This window comes from Gopherus flavomarginatus, chromosome 1 (genome assembly GCF_025201925.1).
Source record: "Gopherus flavomarginatus isolate rGopFla2 chromosome 1, rGopFla2.mat.asm, whole genome shotgun sequence".
In the NCBI taxonomy this organism is placed as follows: domain Eukaryota; kingdom Metazoa; phylum Chordata; order Testudines; family Testudinidae; genus Gopherus; species Gopherus flavomarginatus.
The window spans coordinates 107,381,349-107,407,841 of record NC_066617.1 but is presented as its reverse complement, the minus strand read 5'-3'; the positions used below and the strand labels follow the sequence as shown (position 1 = coordinate 107,407,841).

Sequence of the window (26,493 nt, the reverse complement as noted above, 5' to 3'; positions counted from 1 at the left end):
TCTTGAAGCTTGCAATGCCAGACAGCTACTGGTCAGTCGGGAATCAATTTGGAGTGGGAAAATCTACTGTGGGGGATGCTGTGATGCAAGTAGCCAAAGCAATCATTAAGCTGCTGCTACGAAAGGTTGGGAAATGTGCAGGTCATAGTGGATGGCTTTGCTGCAATGGGATTCCCTAACTGTGGGGGGGAGATAGATGGAACCCATATCCCTATCTTGGCACCGGAGCACCAGGGCACCCAGTACATAAACCGCAAGGGGTACCTTTCCATGGTGCTGCAAGCACTGGTGGATCACAAGGGATGTTTCACCAAGATCCTTGTGGGATGGCCAGGAAGGGTTCATGACGCTCGCGTCTTCAGGAACACTACTCTGTTTAAACGGCTGCAGCAAGGGGATTACTTCCCAGACCAGAAAATAACAGCTGGGGATGTTGAAATGCTGTAGTTATCCTGGGGGACCCAGCTTACCTCTTGATGCCATGGCTCATGAAGCCATACACAGGCAGCCTGGACAGCAGTCATGAGCTGTTCAACTACAGGCTGAGCAAGTGCAGAATGGTGGTAGAATGTGCATTTGGCCGTTTAAAGGCGTGCTGGCGCACATTACTGACTCGCTCAGACCTCAGCCAAACCAATGTCCCCATTGTTATTGCTGCTTGCTGTGTGCTCCACAATCTCTGTGAGAGTAAGGGGGAGACCTTTATGGTGGAGTGGAAGGCTGAGGCAAATCACCTGGCCGCTGATTACACGCAGCCAGACACCAGGGCGATTAGAAGAGCACACCACGAGGCGGTGCGCATCAGAGAAGCTTTGAAAATGAGTTTCATCACGGGCTAGGGTACACTGTGACTGTTGTGTTTGTTTCCCTTTGATGAACCCCCCTCTTGATTGACTCATTCCCTGTAAGCAACCCACCCTCCCCCTTCGATTACAGCTTGCTTAAAGAAATAAAGTCACTATCATTTAAAAATCATGTATTCTTTATTAAAAAGTCTTTATAAAAAGAGGGAGAGAACTGACAAGGTGTCCTGGGTGGGGTTTGGGAGGACGATAGGAGGGAAGGAAAAGGCCACTAAAAATATTTCAAAGTAATGACAGCCTTTTGGTTGGACTGTCCATGGTGGTGGAGTGGGCGGGTGCATGAAGCCTTCCCCTATGCGTTCTTACATGTCTGAGTGAGGAAGATATGGAACATGGTGAGTGGTGAGGGTGGTTACACAGGGGCTGCATCGGTATTCTGTGACCCTGCTGCTGTTCCTGAAGCTCCACCAGATGTCGGAGGATGTCAGTTTGATCACGCAGCAGCCCCAGCATTGCATTCAGCCACCGCTGATCTTCCTGCCTACACCTCTGATCTTCCTGCTGCCACCTCTCATCTCGAGCGTCTCTCCTCTCCTCATGTTCATCCCTCCTATCCTCACGTTGGTCCTTCCTGTCCTCACGTTCACTGGCATCTTTCCTGTAATTTGATACCACGTCCTTCCACTCATTCAGATGAGCTCTTTCATTGTGGGTTACTTCCATGATTTCCGAGAACATTTTGTCTCTCGTCTTTTTTTTCCTCCGCCTTATCTGAGATAGCCTTCGGGATGGAGTAGGGAGGCTTGAAAAATTTGCAGCTGCATAAGGGATGTAAAAAAGAGAGAGAAGCATTTAAAAAGATACATTTTACAGAACAATGGTTATATTCTTTCACAGTGAACAACACTATTCACCTTACATAGCACATGTGATTTCACTACAAGGTCGCATTTTGCATCTTAATATTGAGTGCCTGCGGCTCTGGTGTTAGAGATCTCACAGATGCAGGTCCAGGAAGCAGAATTCAGCTTGCATGCGGCCATGGTAAGCCATTGTCTTTCGACTTCTGCAGCCTTCATATACACAGTGCCCTCCTTTCTCAAATACCAAGCAAAGCCCGTTCAGTGCTGCTTCTTTCCTGTTAACATGCAGCAGCAGAAATCACCCCCCCATCCAATTCTCCGGGATGATCGCTTTACCCCTCCACCCACCGCGTGACTGGTATCATGGAAGATCACTGCTAATCACCTCCCTTCCCACCCCACCGCGTGGCTGGTAGCAGAAAAGATCCCTGCTAGCCAAACGCGAAAAAGCTCAGCGCCATTAACCCCCCTCCCCTACCCCTGCTTGGCTACCTGCAAGGAAGGATTTCTTTTAAGCAACAGGCAAACAGACCAGTAGGAATGGCCATCTCTGTCCCCTTACTTAAATTCCTGAATTTCAACCAGGTTACCATGAATGATATCATTCTCCTGAGGATAACACAGCGAGATAAAGAACAGATGTTGCTTGAATGCCAGCAATCACCGGGACCATACGCAGCTAGGCTTTGTCATGCAATGATACCTGATTACTTGCTACATGCATGGCGTGGTCAAGTGTCCTACCATGGTGGACGGAATAAGGCTGCCTTGCCCAGAAACCTTCTGCAAAGGCTTTTGGAGTACCCCCAGGAGAGCTTCATGGAGATGTCCCTGGAGGATTTCCGCTCCATCCTCAGACATGTTAACAAACTTTTCCAATAACTGTACTGGCCACGAATGCATCCCAAGTCCTCAGTGCAAATCAATCATTAAAAAACGCTTGCTTTTAAACCATGTTTTATATTTACAAAGGTACACTCACCAGAGGTCACTTCCATGGCTTCATTGTCTGGGCTACTGGCTTGGGAGGGTAATTCCATCTGGGTGAGAAAAAGCTCCTGGCTGTTGGGGAGAATGGAGCGGTGTGTGCTCTCTGCAAGCTCGTCCTCCTCTTCCTCCTCCTCATCTTCCCCGTCCGCAGAATCCTCAGGCACGGCTGAGATTACCAACTCCACCTCGGAATCCACGGACAGGTGTGAGGTAATGGTGGCGGACCCCCCTAGAATTGCATGCAGCTCAGCATAGAAGCGGCATGTTTTCGGCCCTGCCCCAGACTTTCCGTTTGCTTCTTTGGTTTTCTGGTAGGCTTGTCTGAGCTCCTTAACTTTCACTCTGCACTGCACTGAGTCCCTGGTGTGGCCTTTCTCCATCATAGCCTTGGAAATTTTTTCAAATGTTTTTTCATTTCATCTTTTGGAACGGAGTTCTGTTAGCACAGAATCCTCTCCCCATATAGCGATCAGATCCAGTACCTCCCGTGTGGTCCATGCTGGAGCTCTTCTTCGATTCTCTGGAGACTGCATTGTAACCTGTGCTGATGAGTTCTGCGTGGTAACCTGTGCTGGTGAGCTCTCCATGCTGGTCAAACAGGAAATGAAATTCAAAAGTTCGCGGGGCTTTTCCTGTCTAGCCGGCCAGTGCCTCCGAGTTCAGATTGCTGTCCAGAGCAGTCACAATGGTGCACTGTGGGATACTGTCTGGAGGCCAATACCATCAATTTGCGGCCACACTAACCCTAATCCGATATGGTAATACCAATTTCAGTGCTACTCCTCTCGTCGGGGAGTACAGAAACCGGTTTAAAGAGCCCTTTATATCGATATAAAGGGCCTCGTTGTGTGGACGGGTGCAGCATTAAATCAGTTTAATGCTGCTAAAATCAGTTTAAATGCGTAGTGTAGACCAGAGCTGAGTAGTCCCACTGATTTCAATGGGACTACTCACAGAAGTAAACATAAGCACATATAGTGCTTGCAGGATTGGGCCTTGGTATGCAAATATAAAGGCTGATTAATTGAGTTCTCAGAAGTCAGAAAATGCAACTTAAGCTTTACCTGAATTCTTCCTTCTTGTGTGTATTCTTTAAAATATGTCTTGTTCTCTTTTTCTCATTGTTAAGGATACGGCTTGGTCATGGAGGGCACAGATTCTATGATTTTAACAGATCTTTATGACTTCTTCGGCTTCAGCCCCTTGTGGCGGGGCTTGGGCTACGGCTTCTGACCTGCCATAACCATACCCCCATTTTGTACTTTTTTACCATAGTGCTCCATGAATTTTGCCTAATTTCACTGGGACAAAATCTTATCCATACTCATTGTAGGTGACTTGTCACTAAAATCTTTATAAACTCTCAAAATGCAAGTTGTAATAGCTTATACAAACTCACAAATAGTAATACAATGTACAGTAATATAGACTTCAGTCTTGGTTTAATTTATAAGCTTCAGTGAGATCTACAAAGCAAGCTATGTTTTAAGAAAACTGGGTCAATGATTTGTCAAGGTTTGGTAGGATATGTGCTATTCCCCCCCACCCCCGACTTTAATGAGCTGCTTCACCTTGAATCGTCTCTTAGAATAAGTGTTAACTACTTATGCTAAACAATCTTTTCCACCTTGTATTTAGCTTTGGCACTTCTAAGGCTTCGTCTACACTAGCACTTTTGTGGGCAAAACCTTTGTTGCTCAGGGCTGTGAAAAAACAAACCCTGAACAATATACGTTTCACTGACAAAAGCACTGGTGTTGACAGCGCTATGTTGGTGGAAGAGTATCTCCTACTGACATAGGTACCACTGCTCGTTGGGAGTAGTTTAATTATACTGGTGGAAGAGCTCTCTCGCTGGCATACAGCAGCTACACAGTAGACCTTATAGCTGTGCCACTGTAAGGTCCATAGTGTAGACAGCCTAAGAACCTTTCCCAGACCTGAAGAAGAGCTCTGTGTAAGCTCAAAAGCTTGTGTCTTTCACCAGCAATAAAGGATATTACTTCACCCAACTTGCCCATATTTAACAATCTCTTGGGAGGACCCCTATTTCTTTGCCAAAACCAGCAAATAGGCTTTCAAAAGGGTGAGCTCCACAGTTCTCTGACTCAGAGACTGGGCCATCTGGCTTCTTCATTCCTGTTTCTCTTTGTGAGCTCTCAACAGCGAGTCCAACTGAGTTCAAACTCTAGCTGAGACTTTTTTTTAACCTCTTCAGGGAGCAATGCAATTGGTAAGTATCTACAGTGAGCCAGAGAAGCTTTTTAAAAACAAAACCAGAATGCAGTGTCTGAGACTCCATAGGTTAGGATGGAAAGGCTAAGCTTAACAGAGTCTATACAGATAGAAACAAATGCCTTAGTATCCTAGGCTCCCCCAGAATCCATCTTGGCTCTTGTGACGAACTAGGAATGTTCTTAATGTTTCCTCTGAATACTATGTTGGTGCCTCAGTGTCCCCATGGCAGTTCCTAAGTATCTGGCAGAGCAAACTGACAGTGCACCTAAATGCCTGATCCTCTGTCTCCTAGCAACTGATGGCCTGGGCCCCTCCTCTGCAAAGGTGCCAGCTGAAGGTGTTGGAGACAAAGGGATCAAGTGACCTCCTGGCTTGGGAAAGGAGCTGAGCAGAAAGGAGGGGCTGGACGGGGTGGTTAGTCTGGAGCTGGCTGGGGTCGAGGAGTGAAGGGCAGATGTGAGGGGTCTGGCTCACTGCCCCCCAGAATGGACCCGGATGAGGGGTCCGGTTCGCTGTATCTACAAGCTCTGTTTTAGACCCTGTTCCTGTCATCGAATAAACCTCTGTTTTACTGGCTGGCTGAGTCATGTCTGACTGCAAAGTGGGGGTGCAGGACCCTGTGGCTTCCCCAGGACCCCGCTGGGGCAGGCTCGCTGTGGGAAGCGCACGGAGGGGCAGAGGATGCTGAATGCTCCAAGAAGAGATCCAGGAGGTGAAGACGTGTGAGCTTCTTGCCCTGAACAAGTCTGCTCCAAGGGAGAGGAGGCTCCCCGAAGTCCTAACTGGCTTGGTGGGGAGCAGTTCCAGAGCATCGCCCGGTGACTCCGTGACAGCTCTCTCCCTGTCTGTCTCCTTGTTTGACTTCCTGAGCCTTATGTCTTTCTGGCAGCACCCCTAAAACACAATTGCTGGACCTCTTCTGTTTTTGTCCCAAACTGCAGTCCTGATGTTTCCACATCTCCTCCTTCTGGGGATACCAGGTATTAAGAGCTAATGTCCTGGGTGTTGAGACTTTGATTCATATTTGGTGATTCCATTCAGTTCTTGAGGGCATGTTCTCACTAACTCAGACACGCTACTGACTCAGACCCCAGCTCTTACCCCCTGTTCATGGGAAGCAATTAATGCCTATATACCAGTGGCTAGTAATACAAAGTCAGTGGGAAAAATGAGTCACACATATTGGTCATAGACATATTACAAACATTCTCTCATTCTCCATTAAGTTGTAAAGAGTTAAAGTTGAAAAGCCCAGAGTCTGATAAAGTCACAAATTTAGTCTTTTTTTATTCAGCCCAGTCAAACTCTTAGGACTCGTTCATATTAGGGAAATTTGCAGCAATGTAACTACATCAAGGTCATTTTACCAGAGCAAAACCATGCAGATATAGTCTGCTCAATCAAAATGAGACCTACATCAGTGTACCATGTCTACATTAAGGGTTTGCACCAGAGGAACTACACTGCCTTATCACACTAGTATGAATAAACCTAATCTAGGCAAGACCTAAATCTGACACAGGGTTAAACGTGATCAAAAGATGAAATGTCTCACAGCATCCCCAAAGTCTTGGACCTTTCTAGTTTTTTATCAATCAAAAATTCAAACAACAAATTCTATTTAATGTGTTATAAACACATTTTACTTATTTCCTAGATCTTAATGAGCAATTAGTTCTGCTATTTTTGAGTTCTACATGCACATTTCATTAGAAGCTAGAAGCAAGTTGGTGTTGGATTTAATATAATACAAACACAAGGGCAGTTTATTTTGTTTAAAGTTAAAAAAAAAATTCCACTCTGAAAAGCCAAACCCTGGAAAATTTCAGTCCCAAAGGAATATGTTTCAAGAAGTCATTTAAAATCCCAGGCTTTCAATTGCCCGTAATAGTTGGAACTCTATCTTAAATATAGCATGTGTTACCAGTGTGGTTTTTGAGGAAGATGTTATCCAGAAGATGCCTAAAAGAACTCTTTTTAACTACCTTAACATTGTACACTTTATGGAAGAAGAATGAATCTCCTTTAACAAAGAAATGTCTGTAGTTTAATGTTTCCAGACAGCACTGGGGAAACTAGTAATGATTGAACTTCCAAAGCTTTAGATACTTAGTCAAACCTTATCTGAACTTCTTTGGTCTGCAAAATTAGACAAGAGATCTTGCAAGAATAGACTTTCTTGTGATTTCTAATACTTCCTGCTTATGGTCAGGCCAAAAATACTGCAAAGAAAGCTGTCTCAGAGCACTTCTGCTCCCAGCTGGAACCAGGGCCTGGTCTACACTACGTGTTTAAACCGAATTTAGCAGTGTTAAACCGATTTAAACCTGCACCCGTCTACACAACGAGGCCCTTTATATCGATATAAAGGGCTTTTTAAACCGATTTCTGTACTTCTCCCCAACGAGAGGAATAGCGCTGAAATCAGTATTGCCATGTCGGATTAGGGTTAGTGTGGCCGCAAATTGACGATATTGGCCTCCAGGCGGTATCCCACAGTGCACCATTGTGACCACTCTGGACAGCAATCTGAACTCGGAGGCACTGGCCAGGTAGACAGGAAAAGCCCCGCGAACTTTTGAATTTCATTTCCTGTTTGGCCAGCATAGAGCTCTGATCAGCACGGGTGGCGATGCAGTCCCAATCCAAAAAGAGCTCCAGCATGGACCATACGGGAGATACTGGATCTGATCGCTGTATGGGGAGACAAATCTGTTCTATCAGAGCTCTGTTACAGAAGATGAAATGACAAAGCATTTGAAAAAATCTCCAGGCTACGATAGACAGAGGCCGCAGCACAGTGCTGTGCGACAAGTGTAACGGAAAGCCAAAGAATCAAATGGATGCTCATGGAGGGAGGGAGTACTGAGGACTCCAGCTATCCCACAGTCCCCCCGAAAAGCATTTGCATTCCTGGCTGAGCTCCCAATGCCTGAAGGGTCAAAAACATTTTCCCGGGTGTTTCAGGGTATATGTCGTCAATTTACACCCTACCCACCCCCCCCTCAAAGAAAAGGGAAAAAAAAATTTCTCTCCTTTTTTCAATGTCACCCTATGTCTACTGCATGCTGCTGGTAGACAGGGTGCTGCAGCGCTGAACACCAGCATTCCCTTCCCAGTGCAGATGGTGCAATATGACTGATATCCGTCTTCATCATCAGCCCGTGAGTGCTCCTGGCTGGCCTCGGTGAGGTTGGCCGGGGGCGCCTGGGTAAAAATGGGAATGACTTCCGGTCCTTCTCGGCAGATGGCACAGAACAGCTGGTAACTGTCCTCATCACAGCAAGTGGAGACTGAGCTCCATCAGCCCCGCCCCGCCCCCCTTTCAGGTCTAAAGACAAGATTCTGTAGTGCCTGGACTATCATAGCAGCTGGAGGCTTCCTCCTCCTCATTTTATCTCACTAAAAACTCAGTGTTTCTTATTCCTGCATTCTTTATTACTTCATCACACAAATGGGGGGACACTGCCACGGTAGCCCAGGAGGGTTGGAGGAGGAGGGAAGCAAAGGGTGGGGTTGTTGCAGGGGCACCCCCTAGAATGGCATGCAGGTCATCATTTCTGCGGGATCTCTGGGGCTCTGAGACAGAGCGGCTGTGCTCTCTGGTTCTCTAGTACACTTGCCTCATATTCTAGGCAGGACTGACTCTAATTTTAGACAAAACATAAAGAAGGGAATGACCCGGGGAGTCATTCCCACTTTTGTCCATGCGCCCCAGGCCGACCTCAGCGAGGCCAGCCAGGAGCACCCATGACAGCAGCAGACGGTACAGAACGACTGATAACTATCATCTCATCGCCAATTTACAATGGCATGGCAGACGGTGCGGTAGGGATGGTAACCGTCTCTGCTGCCTTTCAAAGGCAAATGAATGCTGCTGTGTAGCACTGCAGTACCACCTCTCTCAGCAGCATCCAGTACACATACGGTGACAGTGACAAAAGGCAAAATGGGCTCCATGGTTGCCATGCTATGGGGTCTGCAAGGGCAATCCAGGGAAAAAGGGCGCGAAATGATTGTCTGCTGTTGCTTTCACGGAGGAAGGATTGAGTGACAACATCTACCCAGAATCACCCGCGAAACTGTTTTTGCATTGGGATCTCAACCCAGAATTCCAATGGGCAGTGGAGACTGTGGGAACTATGGGATAGCTACGGGATAGTTACCCATAGTGCAATGCTCCGGAAATCGATGCTAGCCTCGGACCATGGACGCACACCGCCGAATTAATGTGCTTAGTGTGGCCGCATGCACTTGACTTTATACAATCTGTTTTACAAAACCGGTTTATGTAAAATCGGAATAATCCTGTAGTGTAGACATACCCCAGGAAGTACAGAGGGGAATGAAAATGAAATAAACATAGAAGCAGTAGGAAAATTATCCAAATATTTTCAAACCCTATTAAAAGGTGTTTTTTATTTTATCTGAACTAGTTCTTCCATCTCTAGGTCAAACTTGAAATACTAATTCCTACTAATAAGTAAAGAATGAATAAACTCCAGTGGAAAGATATATAATAAACTTGGGATAATATCCAAGTTCACTCAGTAAATGGTTTGAATTATTGCTTCTTATCATCCCATTTATTGGATAATTATAAACTGATACAAGCTATGGGTCAAAGTAAAGTTGATAATGTGTGCATGTAACTGAAGGCAGAACATGGTCGCGCACACACACACACACACGAAGTGCTGTCCAGGTTCAGGACAGCTGTTTTAAAATTTATTTTTAAGGTGAGCTTGCATGTTGGTGAGAAGCTAATCTTAGAGGGACTTAAGCCAACTAGAAGTACTAAAGCTGTATCTACACAGAAAATACCAAAGTTGTGTCTCCAGCACCAGGAAGATCAAATATACCATCAGCACGCCTCGTGATCTGCATGCCCTAATGACAATAATATGGAAAACTAAATTGGCACTGAAATTCTTATATTGCATAAAAATGGAATTTCTAGTCAACAACAGAATGGAACATCAATAATTCAAATTGTTTGCACAAGCTGAGTAAACTGGCAAATACTACTGTAACTTGCAATTGTTCATATATATTTTATAATCTTATACAAATGTTACAGTTCCCAAGATACAGTACTCTGTTAATAATCAGCACAGAAATAAAATAGCCATACAACTAAGAAGTAAATTAAACAGAAACAAAAAGCTGATCCAAGGAAATTTCCCAGACATGGTGTCATCTGATCCTCCATAGGGGCAACAATTGTTTTTACTAAGGTGGTCCAATAGACAAGCTGAAAAGGTCAGCAAGTAGATTCATTTTTTCCCCCCATGAAGTCCTCTAAATCCATGCTTACAAAGGAAACTCTGGCAAAACTACATGTAAGAAATTGATATGTCCTCAACAGATTTTTTTTTCATAGTTTGAAGCAAATAAAAAACCGCTGATATCCCAATGACTTAGCTATGTGTTAATATGCACCACTTTGGCAAATAAAAGGTTTCTGGCATATCAGCCCTTCACAGTTAAATACATTCACAAAAGCAAATTTCTAGTGTAATCTCTTTTTTAACAGACATAATGAAAAACAAATGTTAGCTGGTTTGAAATTCTTTGGCTATGCCTGTTATGTTTTTAAATCCACCAAGTGTTATACTAAGGAAACTTCATAGAATTCTCCTCCTATTCTTAATTCTGGACACTGACAATTTGATCAAAACATGTTTGAAGAAGCCGACTTTTTAAACACTTTTATTAGTGCAACATTTATTGTAATACTGTAATATCTTCATCTGAGCTATGACTGTACTAATAAAAACGGAATTAGCAAAAAAAGACGGTTACTCACCTTTGTAACTGTTGTTCTTCAAGATGTGTTGCTCACATCCATTCCAGTTAGGTGTGCGCGCCGCGCGTGCACGTTCGTCGGAAACTTTTTACCCTAGCAACTCCAGTGGGCCGGCAGGTCGCCCCCTGGAGTGGCGCCGCCATGGCGCTCAATATATATCCCTGCCGGCCCACCCGCTCCTCAGTTCCTTCTTGCCGGCTACTCCGACAGTGGGGAAGGAGGGCGGGTGTGGAATGGATGTGAGCAACACATCTCGAAGAACAACAGTTACAAAGGTGAGTAACCGTCTTTTCTTCTTCGAGTGATTGCTCACATCCATTCCAGTTAGGTGAATCCCAAGCCATACCTAGGCGGTGGGGTCTGAGTGAGAAGTCGCGGCATGGAGCACTGCAGATCCGAAGGCCGCGTCCTCTCTTGACTGCTGGACCAGGGCGTAGTGGGAAGCAAAGGTGTGGACCGATGACCAGGTCGCTGCCCGACAGATTTCCTGGATGGGCACACGGGCGAGGAAAGCCAGCGACGACGCCTGCGCCCTGGTAGAATGCGCAGTCACCCAGCCCGTAGGGACATGGGCCAAGTCATAGCAGGTCCTGATACAGGACGTTACCCATGAGGATAACCTCTGGGAGGAGATAGGAAGCCCCTTCATGCGGTCCGCTACCGCCACGAAAAGCTGGGGGGATTTGCGGAAGGGTTTGGTCCTCTCCACATAGAACGCGAGAGCCCTATGGACATCAAGCGAGTGGAGCTGCTGCTCCCTGCCTGAAGAGTAAGGTTTCGGGAAAAAAACCGGAAGGAATATCTCTTGGTTGATGTGGAAGGTCGAGACTACCTTGGGGAGAAAGGCAGGGTGTGGCCTCAGCTGCACCTTATCTTTGTGGAAGACTGTATACGGGGGGTCTACCACAAGAGCCCGGAGTTCCAACACCCACCTAGCTGAGGTGATAGCTACTAAAAAGGCAGTCTTCCAAGAGAGGTAAAGCAGGGAGCAAGTAGCTAACGGCTCAAAGGGGGGCCCCATGAGCCGAGACAACACCAGGTTAAGATCCCAGGTTGGAGCAGGGAGTCGGACGTTAGGGTATAAACGTTCCAGCCCCTTAAGGAATCTAGACACCGTCGGGTGAGAAAAAACAGAGCGACCATCCCCACCCGGGTGAAAGGTGGAGATAGCTGCCAGGTGGACTCGCAACGACGATATCGCCAGACCCTGTTGTTTGAGGGACCAAACGTAGTCTAAGATATTGGCCACCGAAACTTCCATAGGGCGGAGATCTCTCTCCACGCACCAACAGGAGAAACGCTTCCACTTGGCCGAGTATGTCGCTCTCGTGGAAGGCTTCCTGCTGCCCAAAAGCACCTCTCTCACCGGTGTGGAGCAGCGCAGCTCAGAGCCGGTCAGCCACGCAGGAACCACGCCGCTAGGTGCAGCGACTGCAGGTCCGGGTGACAGAGAGTCCCGTGCTCCTGGGTAATCAGGTCCGGGTGAAGGGGCAGGGGAACTGGGTCGGCTATGGCCAGGTCCAGCAGCATGGGGTACCAATGCTGCCTGGGCCACGCCGGGGCTACCATGGTCACGCGAGCCCTGTCCCTGCGCACCTTCAGAAGGACCTTGTGAACCAGAGGAAACGGGGGAAACGCATAGTACAAGTGGGTCGTCCACGGAATAAGGAAGGCATCCGCTATCGACCCGGGCTCCCTGCCCTGAAAGGAGCAGAACACCTGGCACTTCTTGTTCCCCCCGGACGCGAAGAGGTCCACACGGGGATAACCCCACCTCTGGAAGATGGAGAGAGCGACGTCCGGGCGAAGGGACCACTCGTGCGATAGGAAGGATCTGCTCAAGCGATCCGCCAGCGTGTTCCGTACTCCGGGGAGGAAGGAAGCCGTGAGGTGAATGGAATGGGCTACACAAAAGTCCCAGAGTCGCATCGCCTCATGACACAGGGGAGAGGATCTGGTGCCGCCCTGCTTGTTGATATAGTACATGGTCGTCGTGTTGTCGGTAAACACCGCGACACAACGACCTTGAAGCTGGTGACAGAACGTTTGACAAGCAAGGCGGACCGCTCTCAACTCCCGCATGTTGATGTGCAACCTCACCTCCTGCGGGGACCACAGGCCCTGCGTTCTCAGGGTTCCCAGGTGGGCCCCCCAGCCGAGATCTGAGGCATCCGTTGTCAGGGACACCGAGGGCTGAGGTGGGTGGAAAGGGAGCCCCGCACACACTACGGACTGGTCTAGCCACCAGTCGAGAGAATCTAACACCCCTTGGGGGATCGTGATCAGCATGTCTAGCGGCTGCCTTGCCGGCCGGTAATGCTCGATGAGCCACAACTGGAGGGGCCTCATGCGGAGCCGAGCATAACCGGTCACAAACGTGCATGCTGCCATGTGGCCTAACAGGGTTAGACATGTCCGCACTGATGTCAAGGGGGCTGCCCGTAGTCGTTGAACGATCGCCGACAATGCTTGGAACCTCGGCAACGGCAGAAGAGCCCTGGCCACGGTGGCGTCCAGGACGGCCCCGATGAACTCCACCCTCTGCGTGGGGATCAGGGTGGACTTGTCCATGTTGATCAAGAGGCCCAAAGTAGCAAACAGGCCGGTGATCACGCAGACATGGCTGCAAACTTGCAGTTCCGACGTGCCCCGGATTAATCAATCGTCTAGGTAAGGGAACACGTGGATACGACTGCGCCGAAGATGTGCCACAACAACTGCCATGCATTTTGTAAATACCCTCGGGGCCGTAGAAAGGCCAAATGGGAGGACTGCAAATTGGTAGTGAAGGGAGCCCACCACGAAACGAAGGAAACGTCTGTGGTGTGGCCAAATGGCAATGTGAAAATAAGCGTCCTGCATGTCGAGGGCGGCGTACCAGTCTCCCGGATCCAGGGATGGGATAATGGTCCCCAGGGATACCATGCAGAACTTCAACTTCACCAGGTATTTGTTGAGCTCTCGCAGGTCGAGGATAGGCCTGAGGCCTCCCTTGGCCTTGGGGATCAGAAAGTAACGGGAATAAAACCCCTTGCCTTTCTCGTTTTCCGGAACCGCCTCTATAGCTCCTTTGCTGAGGAGCGCCTGTACCTCCTGCCGAAGGAATTGCTCGTGAGAGGGGTCCCTGAAGAGGGATGAGGAAGGGGGGCGGGAAGGAGGAAACGATATAAACTGCAGGCGGTATCCTGTCTGCACCGTGCGTAAGACCCAGCGGTCCGATGTTATTTGGGTCCATGCCAGGAGGAAAAACGAAAGGCGGTTGGAAAAACGGGGGGGAAGGATCCGTGGGGGAAACTGTTACTGCGCCCTCGGGCGCACCTTCAAAATGAAGGCTTGGGTCCAGGTGGGGGCTTAGAGGAGCCTTGATTCTGCCCCCCTTGGTTCCCCGAATGCCTGCGCCTTCCATTCCTGCCACGGCGCCTATTAAGGTCCTGCCGTTGGCGGAACTGGGGATATGGCCTGCGCTGCTGTTGCTGCTGTGGCCGGAAGGGTCTGCGCTGCGTTCCCGGTGTGTGCATCCCGAGGGAGCGCATAATGACCCGATTGTCCTTTAGACTCTTAAGTCTGGGGTCTGTCTTCTCCGAAAACAGGCCCTGGCCTTCGAACGGGAGGTCCTGGATGGTATGTTGGAGCTCCGGAGGAAGGCCAGAGACCTGCAGCCAGGAGATATGGCGCATCGTTACCCCCGAAGCGAGGGTGCGGGCAGCCGAGTCTGCAGCGTCCAAAGAAGCTTGCAATGATGTACGCGCAACCTTCTTGCCCTCATCTAGGATGGCTGCAAATTCTTGGCGGGCGTCTTGTGGCAGCAGCTCTTTAAATTTGTCCGCTGCCACCCATGAGTTGAAAGCGTACCTGCTGAGCAGGGCTTGTTGGTTCGAAACCCTGAGCTGCAGCGCCCCAGCCGAGTATACTTTGCGTCCAAGGAGGTCCATACGCCTGGCCTCCCTGGATTTGGGGGCTGGAGCTTCCTGCCCATGACGCTCTCTGTCATTTACCGACTGTACCACCAGGGAGCACTGTGTCGGGTGGATATGGAGGTACTCATAGCCTTTAGAGGGGGCCATGTACTTCCTCTCGACGCCCCTCGCCGTAGGGGGGATGGAGGCCGGTGACTGCCAGATTGTATTGGCATTGGCCTGGATCGTCCTTATGAAGGGTAGGGCGACCCTGGTGGGAGCATCCGAGGAGAGGATGGTGACAATTGGATCCTCGATCTCCGAGACCTCCTCGGCTTGTAGGCTCAGATTCTGAGCTACTCGCCTACGGAGGTCTTGGTGCGCCCTGAGATCCAGCGGGGGGGGGGGGGTACTGGAGGAGGTGCCAGCCACCGCTTCATCAGGGGAGGAGGATGAGGAGACCCCCGGCAAGAAAGTGTCCAATGGGGGGTCCCCCTCGGCCCTCGCCTCTGTCTCAGGAGCCAGAGCGGAGTCCTGCTGCTTGGACCCTTCCTCTCCATCCGGGGAGGGAGGGGGGCGAGACAACGAGGCTTCCGGCACCCTGTGCTCCGCCGTCGCAGGCCTAGCAGGAAGCTGTTGGGGGCCCTGGGCTTGATGGTATGCCCATGGGGTCCAAAACCCCCACTGCTGCGGGCCTTGGTCTTGTTGTGGCGGGTCTGAAAAGAGCGCCGCCTGCCGGTCGGTGCCCAGCGCATACCCGCTGTCCGTTTGCGAAGAGACCGACGGCTGCCTAGAAGGCCACGGCGGGGCCGACCCTGGCTGGTAAGGTTCTGCGCGGGTCGGCAGCGACGATCTTCTTGGTGCCGGGGATCGGTACCGGGAGTCATAGTGGTGCCGGGATCGGGACCGGGACCGGGTTCTGTCTCGGTGCCGGGATCTGGACCGGTACCGGCCGCCGCTTCGGTGCCGGGATCGGGACCGGGACCTGCCACCGACGCGGTGCCGGGAGGTCGACCGGGACCGGGACCTGCCACCAGCTCGGTGCCGGGAGGTCGACCGGTGCGGCGAGTGACAGCGGGACTGGCTCCTGGAGTCACGGTGCCGGTATCGGCGGCTGGAGTCAGACCGCGACCGTCTAGAGGTCGATCGGTGCCGCGAGTGCGACCGGTACCGCCGAGGGGAGCGGTGCCGGGACTGCGAGCGGCGATGAGATCTTGACCTGCCGTGACGTCGGGACCTGGACCGCGAGCGCGAGTCCCGAGACGGTGCCGACATCATGGGCTTGCCTCTAGATGCGACCCGCACCGGAGGTACCGGGGGTGGCAGCTGAGTAGGCTCTGTCAAGGCAATAAGGTCCCGTGCCGAGGCGAAGGTCTCCGGCGTGGATGGGACCAAAATCTCAACCCCAGATCTCATGGGGGAGCTTGGCGGCACCAGACTCGACGGACCCGCCGGGCCCGGAGTCGACGGTGCCGGCGGCGCCACGGCCGATGTTGAGGCCGGGCGCTCCAGTCGGGTCTGCCTGGCTGGAGTAGCAGACGCTGACGGTCTTGGTTCTGCACCCGGTGCCGGAGAAGGTCGGTGCCGGGGAGTCTTTCCGGTGCCGGTGCGATCCGGTGCCGGCGCGATCTGGTGCCGGCGCCGAGATCACGGCCTGCGAAGCCGCCGGGTCAAGTGCCGCCTCCATAAGGAGAGTCCGGAGTCTTTGGTCTCTCTCCTTTTTTGTCCTGGGCTTAAAAGCCTTGCAGATGCGGCACTTGTCCGATCTGTGCGATTCCCCCAGGCACTTCAGGCACGCGTCGTGGGGGTCGCTGGTAGGCATAGGCTTTTTACAGGGCGCACACTGCTTAAAGCCCGGCGAACCAGGCATGAGCCCGGTGCCGGGTGCCGGGAAGGGCTACAGCCCCCGGCTAACAACTATTTACAACCTATTTACACTTAATTACTTACTAACTAACTTAACGATCTAACTAACGACTATTAACAATAACGAGAGATAACAAGGAGAGCTAGGGACGTGGAGGACAGCTATGCCGCGCTCCACAGTTCCAACGACCGACACGGCGGTAAGAAGGAACTGAGGAGCGGGTGGGCCGGCAGGGATATATATTGAGCGCCATGGCGGCGCCACTCCAGGGGGCGACCTGCCGGCCCACTGGAGTTGCTAGGGTAAAAAGTTTCCGACGAACGTGCACGCACGGCGCGCACACCTAACTGGAATGGATGTGAGCAATCACTCGAAGAAGAATGCTACAGTCTGAACTCTGGTAAAGAACAAAAATGATTTTGTTCTGTAGAAAAGTACACGAGAAACACACTGAACAAATAGTGACTGCTCATTTTTTTTCCCTCGAAAACACACACTTTATAGATGATAGAAACAGTACTAAGAAAAGCAGACTTAGCAATACACCTCCAAATCCCGGAAAGCAGTTCTCAGATAGTCCTTAAAAGAAATTCAAAAAATCAAAAAAATCTTAAAACTTAAATACATAACCACGCAAAGTAGAAAATAATTTCTTCTCCAGTAGTCTGGGATTTGAGTAGCACCAGAAACACCACAATACTTAGGTATCTGTCAAAATGTAACAACAAATTCTCAAAGCAGATTGGATTGCGTATGTGAGACATTGTCAACTGCATGTATAAGTGCAATATAAAAATGCTTATAATATACAGGTGAAATAAAAAAGGGATTTCTAGGGCACCAAAAAATTTCTCTGTCTATGCACTTCTATAGTGCTCATCACTGTTTCAGTGTCTAGGATGCATAGGCTTTGGCAGTTTAAATTTCACCTTAGAGCAGTGTTTCCCAAACTTTAACCACCCGTGAACCGCTTTCACTAAAATATCAAGTCTCATGAACCCCCTTCTAAAAACGAATATTTCCAGGGATTTTCTCCTTTACCTGCAGATAAAGTATAAAAGCAGTGATCTTGGAAGTATAACATTTCTTTTTATGACATGCTTATTACACACTATTATTTATCGTTACAGTATTTTATTACATTATGAAAACGGCAACACTCTTCCAAGATCTCACTTTTGCAGCTTGTATCACTTTGAATAAGCCTGTTATAAGACAAGGCTCCTAAGTTTCATCAAGGAGTATCAGATGTGAAACAGCATAAAGGTATTTAAGAAGCCAACTCGAAGAGTTCCTCCTACACAACATTCAGGTCTTGAGTAGTCCAGGCAAACAACACACATTACAACAAAGCTTAAACTTGTTCTTCATAATAATTAAAAAAAAAAATACTAGCAGCCTATTTAATTTTAAAAACAGCAAAAAAAAAAATCCACCTCCCTTTCAATTTCTTATAAGGCATCTTGAAGTTTAAATCTCCTCAGTGTGATAGATATGCTTGCTTTGATCTGCTTAGCTCTTGGAAGTCCCCGGGGCTCTGGGCTGTTGGCCCTGTGGTGCCTGGGATCCCTAGGGACAGCTCTGTCTCCCATTAGAGAATTTTTTCCCAAAACCCCCCTGTAACATTTCATGAACCCCCAGGGGTTCACGAACCCCAGTTTCGGAACCACTGCCTTAGAGGCACTGTTCTTTGATTGCTAATCTATATGAACTGTTTTTGGCAGATGCCACCCATTTGTCCTTGCTTCTCTTCTGACCTATGGAGGAGGTAGATCTTCAGTGCCCCCTTCCTGAACTTGCAGAAAAATGGTATGCCTGGGAAAACAAACTTGCCTATATCTGATTCCATAGGTTCAATAAGAGGAAATGCACACGTGGAACATATTTTTGGTTTACTTCCCACGCTAGAGCTAGAGCCTTGCTGTAGTTGCAAGGTAAAAACGTGCTGCAGTACCTCAAAGCAAGAGAGTGCTAGCTCAACAAATACCCTATAGGTACACACCCCTGACAACATTATTCCATTTGCTGAAATGCGTCCACCAATATCAGGAGAAACTTAGTCCCTGCTTATGATTGACTGGTTTCACTGCCTCTGAAGCTGCAAACACCCTGAAGATCCCAGTAAGGATCTATGGGCCTGCCTCGGCGAAAGAACACTTGCCTTGCAGTTCTGTCCTCTAAATCACTGGACAACACTTACTCTCTTCCCCTACTAAACTTATGGGGCAGATCCTCAACTGTTGTAAATTGTCATAACTCCACCAAAGTCAATGGAGCTCTGACAATTTACAGCAGCTGAGGCTCTGTCTGTTAGCATGTTTGTTGATTAGATAAATGTCTCCCAAATATTCACATACTGTACTCAATGTTTTGCCTAGCATAGACAGTTAGTGAAAAGAAAGATAATCTACAGAAAATGGCAAATCTAATTTATGGTAGCATCCAGAGTATCAATCAGCATCAGGGCCATTGACATGGTCCCTGCCCAAAATACCTTACAATCTAACCAGGCAGTGACATATGAAGAAGGGTGACGTGGGAAAGAGGGATACAATCAAATTACACATAATTTTTAAAAAAAGGTACATTTACTTCTCTCTCATTATACATAAAATGGAGACAGCTAACTCCATTTGTTCCTCAATCTAGCCATTCCTAAAACCAGCTGATTTTTCATCAGTACTGTGGCAGACGTAGGTCTTGCAGAAGCATCTAGAGCAGGGGTGGACAAACTTTTTGGGGTTACAAAACTGTATGGAGGGCCAGGTAGGGAAGGCTGTGGTTCGCCAAACAGCCTGGCCCCCATCCCCTATCCGCCCCCTCTCACTTCGCAGTCCCTGACTGCCCCCCTCAGAATCCCCGACCCATCCAACCGCCCCCTCCCAGGACCCCCCGCCCCAGCCACCCCCGGGACCCCACCCTCTATCCAACCCTCCTGCTCCCAGTCCCCTGACCCCTATCTACACTCCACCCCTTAACAGGCCCCCTGGGACCCCACCTTGTTCCCTGTCCCTATCCACACCCCTGCCCCGGACAGGCCTCCCCCTCAGGACTCCCATGCTTATCCAACCCCCCCATCCTCCATCCCCTGACTGCCCCCCAGAACCTCCACCGCATCCAACTGCCCCTTGCTCTCTGTCCCATGACTGCCCCTCCGGGACCCTCTGTCCCTTATCTACCCCCCCCCCCCAGCCCCCTTACCATGCCGTTCAGAGCAGCATGTCTGGCAGCTGCACCGCCTGGCCTGAGCTAGACATGCTGCCGCTCTGCTCTGCAGGAGTGTGCAACCCTGCTGCCCATGTGGTGGCGTGGCTGCGGGAGATGGGGGACAGTGGGGGAGGGGCCGGGGGCAGCGTCCCCGGCCGGGAGCTCAAGGGCTGGGCAGGACGGTTCCACGGGTCGTATGTGGTCTGCGGGCCATAGTTTGCCCACTTCTGATCTAGAGTGAAAACAAGGGTGGTGGCTTTCTGGATCATGGCCGTTGGATACTACTTCTAATTGCCTGATTTACAGTACATCATCATCCAAGATTTTCTGTCAGTTAATTTAAAGCTCAGGAGTGCAGCTCATCTAGATCTTATATCTCTAAATTACTGGAAACCATGTAGGGAAGGTCACACTCCAGCAGAATTATGCATGGGAGTACCAAATGGAAGTATTCATGTGCATAACTCTTTGCAGGAATGGGTCCTAATTATGCACAAGACTAGTCCATGTATCCAGGAGTTCCTATCGTTACTCTTATCCCCAAATCCCTGTCCTTTCCCCTCCAATTATTCGTTCCATCTTATCTTTAATTATCGAACTGTTCAAGGCAGAGACATTTTTTAAATGGTGGTTTCCTACACGGCCCAGACATAGTGGGGTCCTGATCCTAATAGGACTCCACTGTTATACCAAAATAGTTATCTATATTTAGTTCTAACAAATATTCTCACACCAACTCTATTTACCCTGTCTTTGTGGTATTCAACTGTTGTTGCTAATAATTTCCTTGCTTTCCACACAAGGATCTCAGATATCCTTTCAATAATTATCCCTTTCATTGGAAGCCTAGCAAAACGAGCTGTTTTTATTATTTCAGCATTTTAAACTCCTCCAATTTCTATATTGACAAGTTGCTTTAATTTGCGTTTTGGAATTGTTCACATCCAAAGCTTTGTAGGAGGTAGCTTTGTGATAACATCAGCTTTTGTTTCTTTAGTAAGGATACTGGAACTCAAGCTGCAGCAGATGGTAACCCTATGACAGAAAGTTAAAGGTCTTCCAAAATAATTTAGAATAGTCTAATTTTAAGACTGTTCATGGTGGCAAGGAAAATTAACAGCTGTATAAATGAGTGTTTCCAATCTAGGTTAGATGCACAATACTTAAGTTATTATAGCTTTTTTTGTGTGTGGAAAGGAGTCAAGCAAGTAATATAATCAGAATTTTAATGCATAACAAAATGGCGATGACACACTGACATGACTTCCCTGTTTAGAAGAGGGCAATTTTAAACTTAATTGGAATCACATGACAATTCATATGGTTAAAATGACTGTCTGGTTTGTAGCCATATCAACTGAATTTATAAGAAACATTTTCCTTTTATTGATAATTAAAATGATAAAATTTGAAACAATGTGACATATTAGGCTCTAAACAGATTTTTGTTTGTTTGATTGTAACAGCTTGTGGGGAATAAATAAGCGTGCAGTATTTTCCCAACAATTGGCTTCTAAACAATTTTAATATTAGTTTATCCCCAAATATAATTGTGGTGGTAATCTTTTTATAAGCTATACTTAGAACTGGGGGTCCAAGCAGTCACACCATGCTTCCAGGGACCAGACATATAGAAAAACTGGGGGAAAATGGATTAGATTGAGGCTTTACAATTAGGACTCAGCTATTAGGCACAGGACCTTTTGTCTCCTTAGGTGGAGCTGTAATGTTGTAATGCCTTAATTGTCCCTATTATAGGCTGGAAGAAGAGTGCTCTACAACAGCAAGAAATCCATTATGGTAAACTTCATGTCAGTTTTCACTATGTCAGGCCTCCTAACATAAGAGAAGAATTGTTTAAACTAACTCTGAAAAGCAAAAGCAAGTGTGCAGGGCTTTGGAGCTGTGCGCCAGCTCCGCTCCAGCTCCGGGCAAAAACCTGCAACTCCACTGCTCTGGAGCGGCTCTGCGCTCCAGCTCCAGACTCCACTCCAAAGCCCTGCAAGTGTGTCTATTATCTACTGATATAAAGTGTCAAGCATTTCTAACTGAATAGTGGTCAGAATAATTGTTCATCTCCTTGCATGCATTAATACAATGAAAATAAGTCAATTTTCCAGATTTCTCATAGGCATAGCAGTGGGGAAATGGCTTTGATTTTGCTGTAAAAAAGTGAAAAATGATTTCTTTGACCAGGCTGGATTTAGAGTTAGGTGACCACCTACGGTGCTGGCCTTGGTGGGGGCCGGTCTTGGTGTGCTGTGTTTGTTGTTAGCAACAAAAGGGAAAATAGAATATTTGAAGTAAAATGTTTCAGGTATTCCATATGTAGATTAATTTTTCATTAGCCTCTTCAAATGTTCTGGACCTTTGTAGAATTTCATGGAACCTTCAAACTTTCTGAGAACTATATTTTCCTTGAACCCTCCTAGAATGCTATCAGCTATGCTCTCATGAGTATATAAGGGGCAAGGCATTGCCAGTCAGTCAGTGAGATATAAGAACAAACTGAAGTGAGGTGAGAGCCCAGCTGAGATATTGTGAACCTTGTTTTATCGTGTAATTGTGAAAGTGTACTTGTGTTTTAAGACTTGAAGAGTGTAAGTAGTGGTTAATAAAGGATGTTATTTAATGAGATGCCAGAGATATCTATCAAACCCTGATCTATGCAACAATATAAAAGAAATACTGTTACTTCTTTTATTATGCTTAATATGTAACCTTTGATGACTTTCTAAGACCATGGAACATAGGCTTTTGCTCTCCCTAATATTCTCTGTTTTCAATACAAATGCAATAAAAAATAAAGTATTCAAAAGTTTAACAAATGGAAGGGGAGAAGCCAAATATGCTTCTTGCCTGAGGTGCCATTTGGTCTAGGGTGAGCCCTGTTCTTTGATTATAATTATGATTATCCATTTCAGTATTATTCATCCCAAGTATATCTAGTAAATGTGCTCACCACAATAACTTGATAAAACTAAGGACATTTCCTGACAACAGATAAAATTGTTTATCTTTTTAGAATATTATTGTTCATGAAAGCTAACTATAAACATTGGCTAGAGCCAGGCATGTTGGTTGCAGGTGCAATACACAGAACTTTAAAGAGCTCTGCTAATGCTGCTCATATTGACAAACAATATACAAATTCCTCTAGCAATAAGCCTCTCCTGGCTGAGATTGTCAACTAAATGGTCTAAAGCAGTGTTTTTCAATCTGTGGGTTGTGACCCAGTACTGGGTCATGGCATGTAAGGCGCTGGGGTGCCTTGCTCTGGTCAGCACTGCCGATCGGGACATTAAAAAGTTCCGTTGGCGGTGTGATGGGTTTGGCCACAGAAACTCCCTCAAGATTGTCACTAGATATGCTGGGATACCACTGAGAATAAACCCCCCTGCCAGAGAAGGCTTCCCTCCACTCCCATCTTGCTGAGCTAGACACACAGCGCAGACCAAGAGATTGGGCCATGCCCCCCCGCAGTTCTACCGAAACTAACATTTCCCTTAGCAGGGATTTCTCAGTTAACAGGGACTTTCCCAGCACCCAGTATTCAGTCTTTCTGGGAGCCTAAACCCCAAATGAACCCATTTTACTCTGTATAAAGCTTATACAGGGTAAGCTCATATTGTTTGCCCTCTATAACACCGATACAGAGATATGCACAGCTGTTTGCTCCCTCAATATTACTTACTTACTCTGGGTTAATTAATAAGCAAACATAATTTTATTAAGTATAAAAAGTAGAATTTAAGTGGTTCCAAGTAATAACTGACAGAACAAAGTAAGTTACCAAGCAAAATCAAACAAAAAAATGCAAGCCTAAGCCTAACACGTTAACAAACTGAATACAGGTAAATCTCACCCTCTGAGATGCTCCAATAAGCTTCTTTCACAGACTGGATGCCTTCCTAGTCTGGGCCCAATCCTTTTCAGACCAACATTGTAGTTTACGGCCTGGGTCCAGCAATCACTCACACCCCCGTAGTTACTGTCCTTTGTTCATTTCCTTTCAGGCATCTCTCTGGGGTGGAGAGGCCATCTTTTGAGCCAGTTGAAGACAAAATTGAGGGGCTTCCAGGGCCTTTTATATTCTCTCTGGTGAGTGGAAATGCCTTTCTTCTTCTGTGCAAGATCACAGCAACAAGATGGAATTTGTAGCCACCTGGGTAAGTCACATGTCCATGAATGATTCAGTTTTTTGCAGGCCGACGCCGTTGTTTACATGTTAGTTTGAATGTTCCCAGGAAAGCTCAGATGTGGATTGGCATCTCCCAAAGTCCACTGTCCGTTAAGTGTTTCTTGATTGGGCACTTACTCAGAATAGTCCCTTCTCAAGAAGCTGACCAAATGCTTCACTGATGCTACTTAGGATCAAACACATAGCCAAAATTTGTAACTTCAAATACAAAAATGATACACACATACAGACAGCATAATCATAAACAGTAAATCAAAACCTTTCCATAGACATCTTATTTGACCTCTTTTGTACAAGTTTTGTGCAACTACAGGACCTTGGTTGCAACAATGATCTATACGGTCACAGTTCACGTCAATAATGTCACAGGTGGTGATACCCAGCTAAGGTAGGCTAGTGCCTACCTATTTCCACACAGCACTGCGCCCTGGAAGTGGCCAGGAACGGTCTGGCTTCTAGGAAGGGGGGCCAAGGGGCTCCGTGCACTGCCCCTGCCCCGAGCACTGGCTCTACACTCCCGTTGGCCAGGAACAGGTCAAAGGGAACAGGGGGAGGAGGGAAGAGGAGGAGGGCAGCGCTTGCGTGCCTCTGCCTAGGAGCCAGACCTGCTGCTGGCTGCTTCCGTGGCGCAGTGCAGTCCACCCCGGCTGTGTCACTGAACTGCTGGAGGTAAGTCTGTGCCTGTGCCCCAGTCCCCTGCCCCAGCCCTGAGCCCCCCCACAAACCTGGAGCCCCTCCTGCACACCAAACCCCCCAGCCTCAGCCCAGAACCCTGACCCCCTCGCGCATCCTAACCCCCTGCCCCAACCCAGAATCCCTTCCTGCACCCCAAGCCCCTCATCCCTGGCCCTACCCCAGAGCCTGCACCCCCAGCCCAGCGCCCTGACCCGCCCCGCACCCTAACCCCCTGCCCCAGCCCAGAGCCCTCTCCCACACCCCAAACCCCTCATTCCCATTGAGTCGTGGGCATCAACAATTTTCTTTAACTGGGTCCCCAGAAAAAAAGTTTGAAAACCACTGGTCTAAAGAAAGTTGTTTAAAAAACATCTCATCAACAAATATTGTGAAAAAAGGCACTTATGTTTTATTATGAAAGTCACATCACTATCTGAAACATAGTATCTGCCTTAACAAATCTTGTTATAACTGTCATCTAAAAACAAGCAAAAGGGATTTAAGTTTAGTTTTGTGTGTTTTGGTTATTTTATTCTTGTTCCAATAAATATTAATATACAAGAATGACTAGATTTCTTCACTTCTTACTACAACAAGGGACAATATTTGAGAATTTAATAAATCAGAGCACACATTTATTTTACATTTCTGTTACCCAAAAGAAAAGTTTATGATCTCCGCCAACTGCACATAATGGAAGAGTCCTATGCCAGGTCAAACCAGATCCAACAGCTGCAGAGCCAATAAGAATGGGCTAAAAATAATAATAATAAAAAAAATAAAGACTTTTTTTCAACATATCATACAGATATTTACTAAACCAGAACTAAATATGCAATCACAAGTTCAATAGACAACTAAAATGTGAGACTTTTGCAAAAAAAACCCACCACACCATTCCTTAAAGAAAAAAAAGGAGTATTTAAGTTAAAAATCTCACTGCCTACTATTATATTTCTGTCAGCTATTGTACGCATATTGTTCAAATACGATACTGCAAAATGTTCTACAAGTGATAGAATTGAATCTTTGCAGAGTATCTACAAAGGCTGTCTCCACACCCCAGATGATTTTAGTAAAAGCTGCTGTTATTTAAGGTTACAGTTAGTATGCTTGGAAATAGTATGCTTTTTGTGCCCAAGACAATGAAAATCTGCCTAATATAAAACCTCCTTTCCTCTGTTCTATTACAGAATTGGAATACATTTGAATTATAAAATACTGTACGATATTTTATAGGTTATTTAGTCTGTACCTTGCAGAATGCAAACAAAACTCAAAAGTGGTATGATTTAAGTTGCCTTAATAAAGCAGATACAATTAATATTTTCTAAGATTCTGAACAGTCTTAATGCTTGCATGCGAAAAAACAGAGACAAATGATGGAAAGAACAAAGATCAACAGATTCTCATTCCTCTTGCAATTGTACAAAAAACAGTGTGTGGCATATGTCCACTTGATTTGACTGATGATCCTTGCTTAGTGCTTCAAAGACACGACTTATTCTACCATCCTTCCCAATATCATACTCTGGGATAGTATTTCTCCAGCCTCAACTTGGTAATCAGTTCAATAATATAGATGTGACAAAAAGCCACCACAGTTAATCATCTGATTGCATTTGTAAACTATGATTGTCCAATTTGTTTTTGAGCCATTAATACCACTAATGATGATTCTGTCAGTATTATTTGGAGTGGAGAATTCTATGGTAATTAAAAGATATAAAAGAAAGTCCCTCCTTGTACCTTACATACATTTTATTTGTACGTATTTTCAGAACACCGAGAATTGTAAATAAGCTTATTTTAAACATCATAAAGTATCAGAACCTTCTGATTTGGCCTTGTTATAGCTAAAAAGAGTGGGGGAAAAAGTGCTAAATCCAGAGTTGAGAGTATTCTAAGATTTTCCTCTGGTAACTTTTGGCATGGAAAAAGATG

At 47.2% G+C, this 26,493-nt stretch overlaps 2 protein-coding genes across 4 annotated transcripts in view; both read right to left on the bottom strand.

Moving 5' to 3' along the window:
- Positions 1 to 964: 964 nt before the first annotated feature.
- Positions 965 to 26,493, bottom strand: part of LOC127047652 (uncharacterized) — a 172,868-nt gene continuing 147,339 nt past the window's right edge. The window contains exons 2-3 of one of the 2 annotated variants that reach the window (XM_050946117.1): positions 2,649 to 3,138; positions 965 to 1,621 (exon numbers count right to left, since the gene is read on the bottom strand). In XM_050946117.1, coding sequence (XP_050802074.1) covers positions 1,086 to 1,621; positions 2,649 to 3,039 — 927 coding nt within the window. In that variant the 5' untranslated portion in view covers positions 3,040 to 3,138 and the 3' untranslated portion in view covers positions 965 to 1,085. Of the gene's footprint in view, positions 1,622 to 2,648; positions 3,169 to 26,493 lie in introns of those variants that run through there. The other variant, XM_050946107.1, reaches the window with a different exon arrangement.
- The window catches only part of NUP37 (nucleoporin 37), a 39,659-nt gene continuing 36,543 nt past the window's right edge, over positions 23,378 to 26,493 (bottom strand). For both annotated transcript variants that reach the window (XM_050946073.1, XM_050946081.1), the window contains exon 10: positions 23,378 to 25,303. In XM_050946073.1, the coding sequence (XP_050802030.1) occupies positions 25,190 to 25,303 (114 nt within the window). In that variant the 3' untranslated portion in view covers positions 23,378 to 25,189. The remainder of the gene's footprint in view (positions 25,304 to 26,493) is intronic.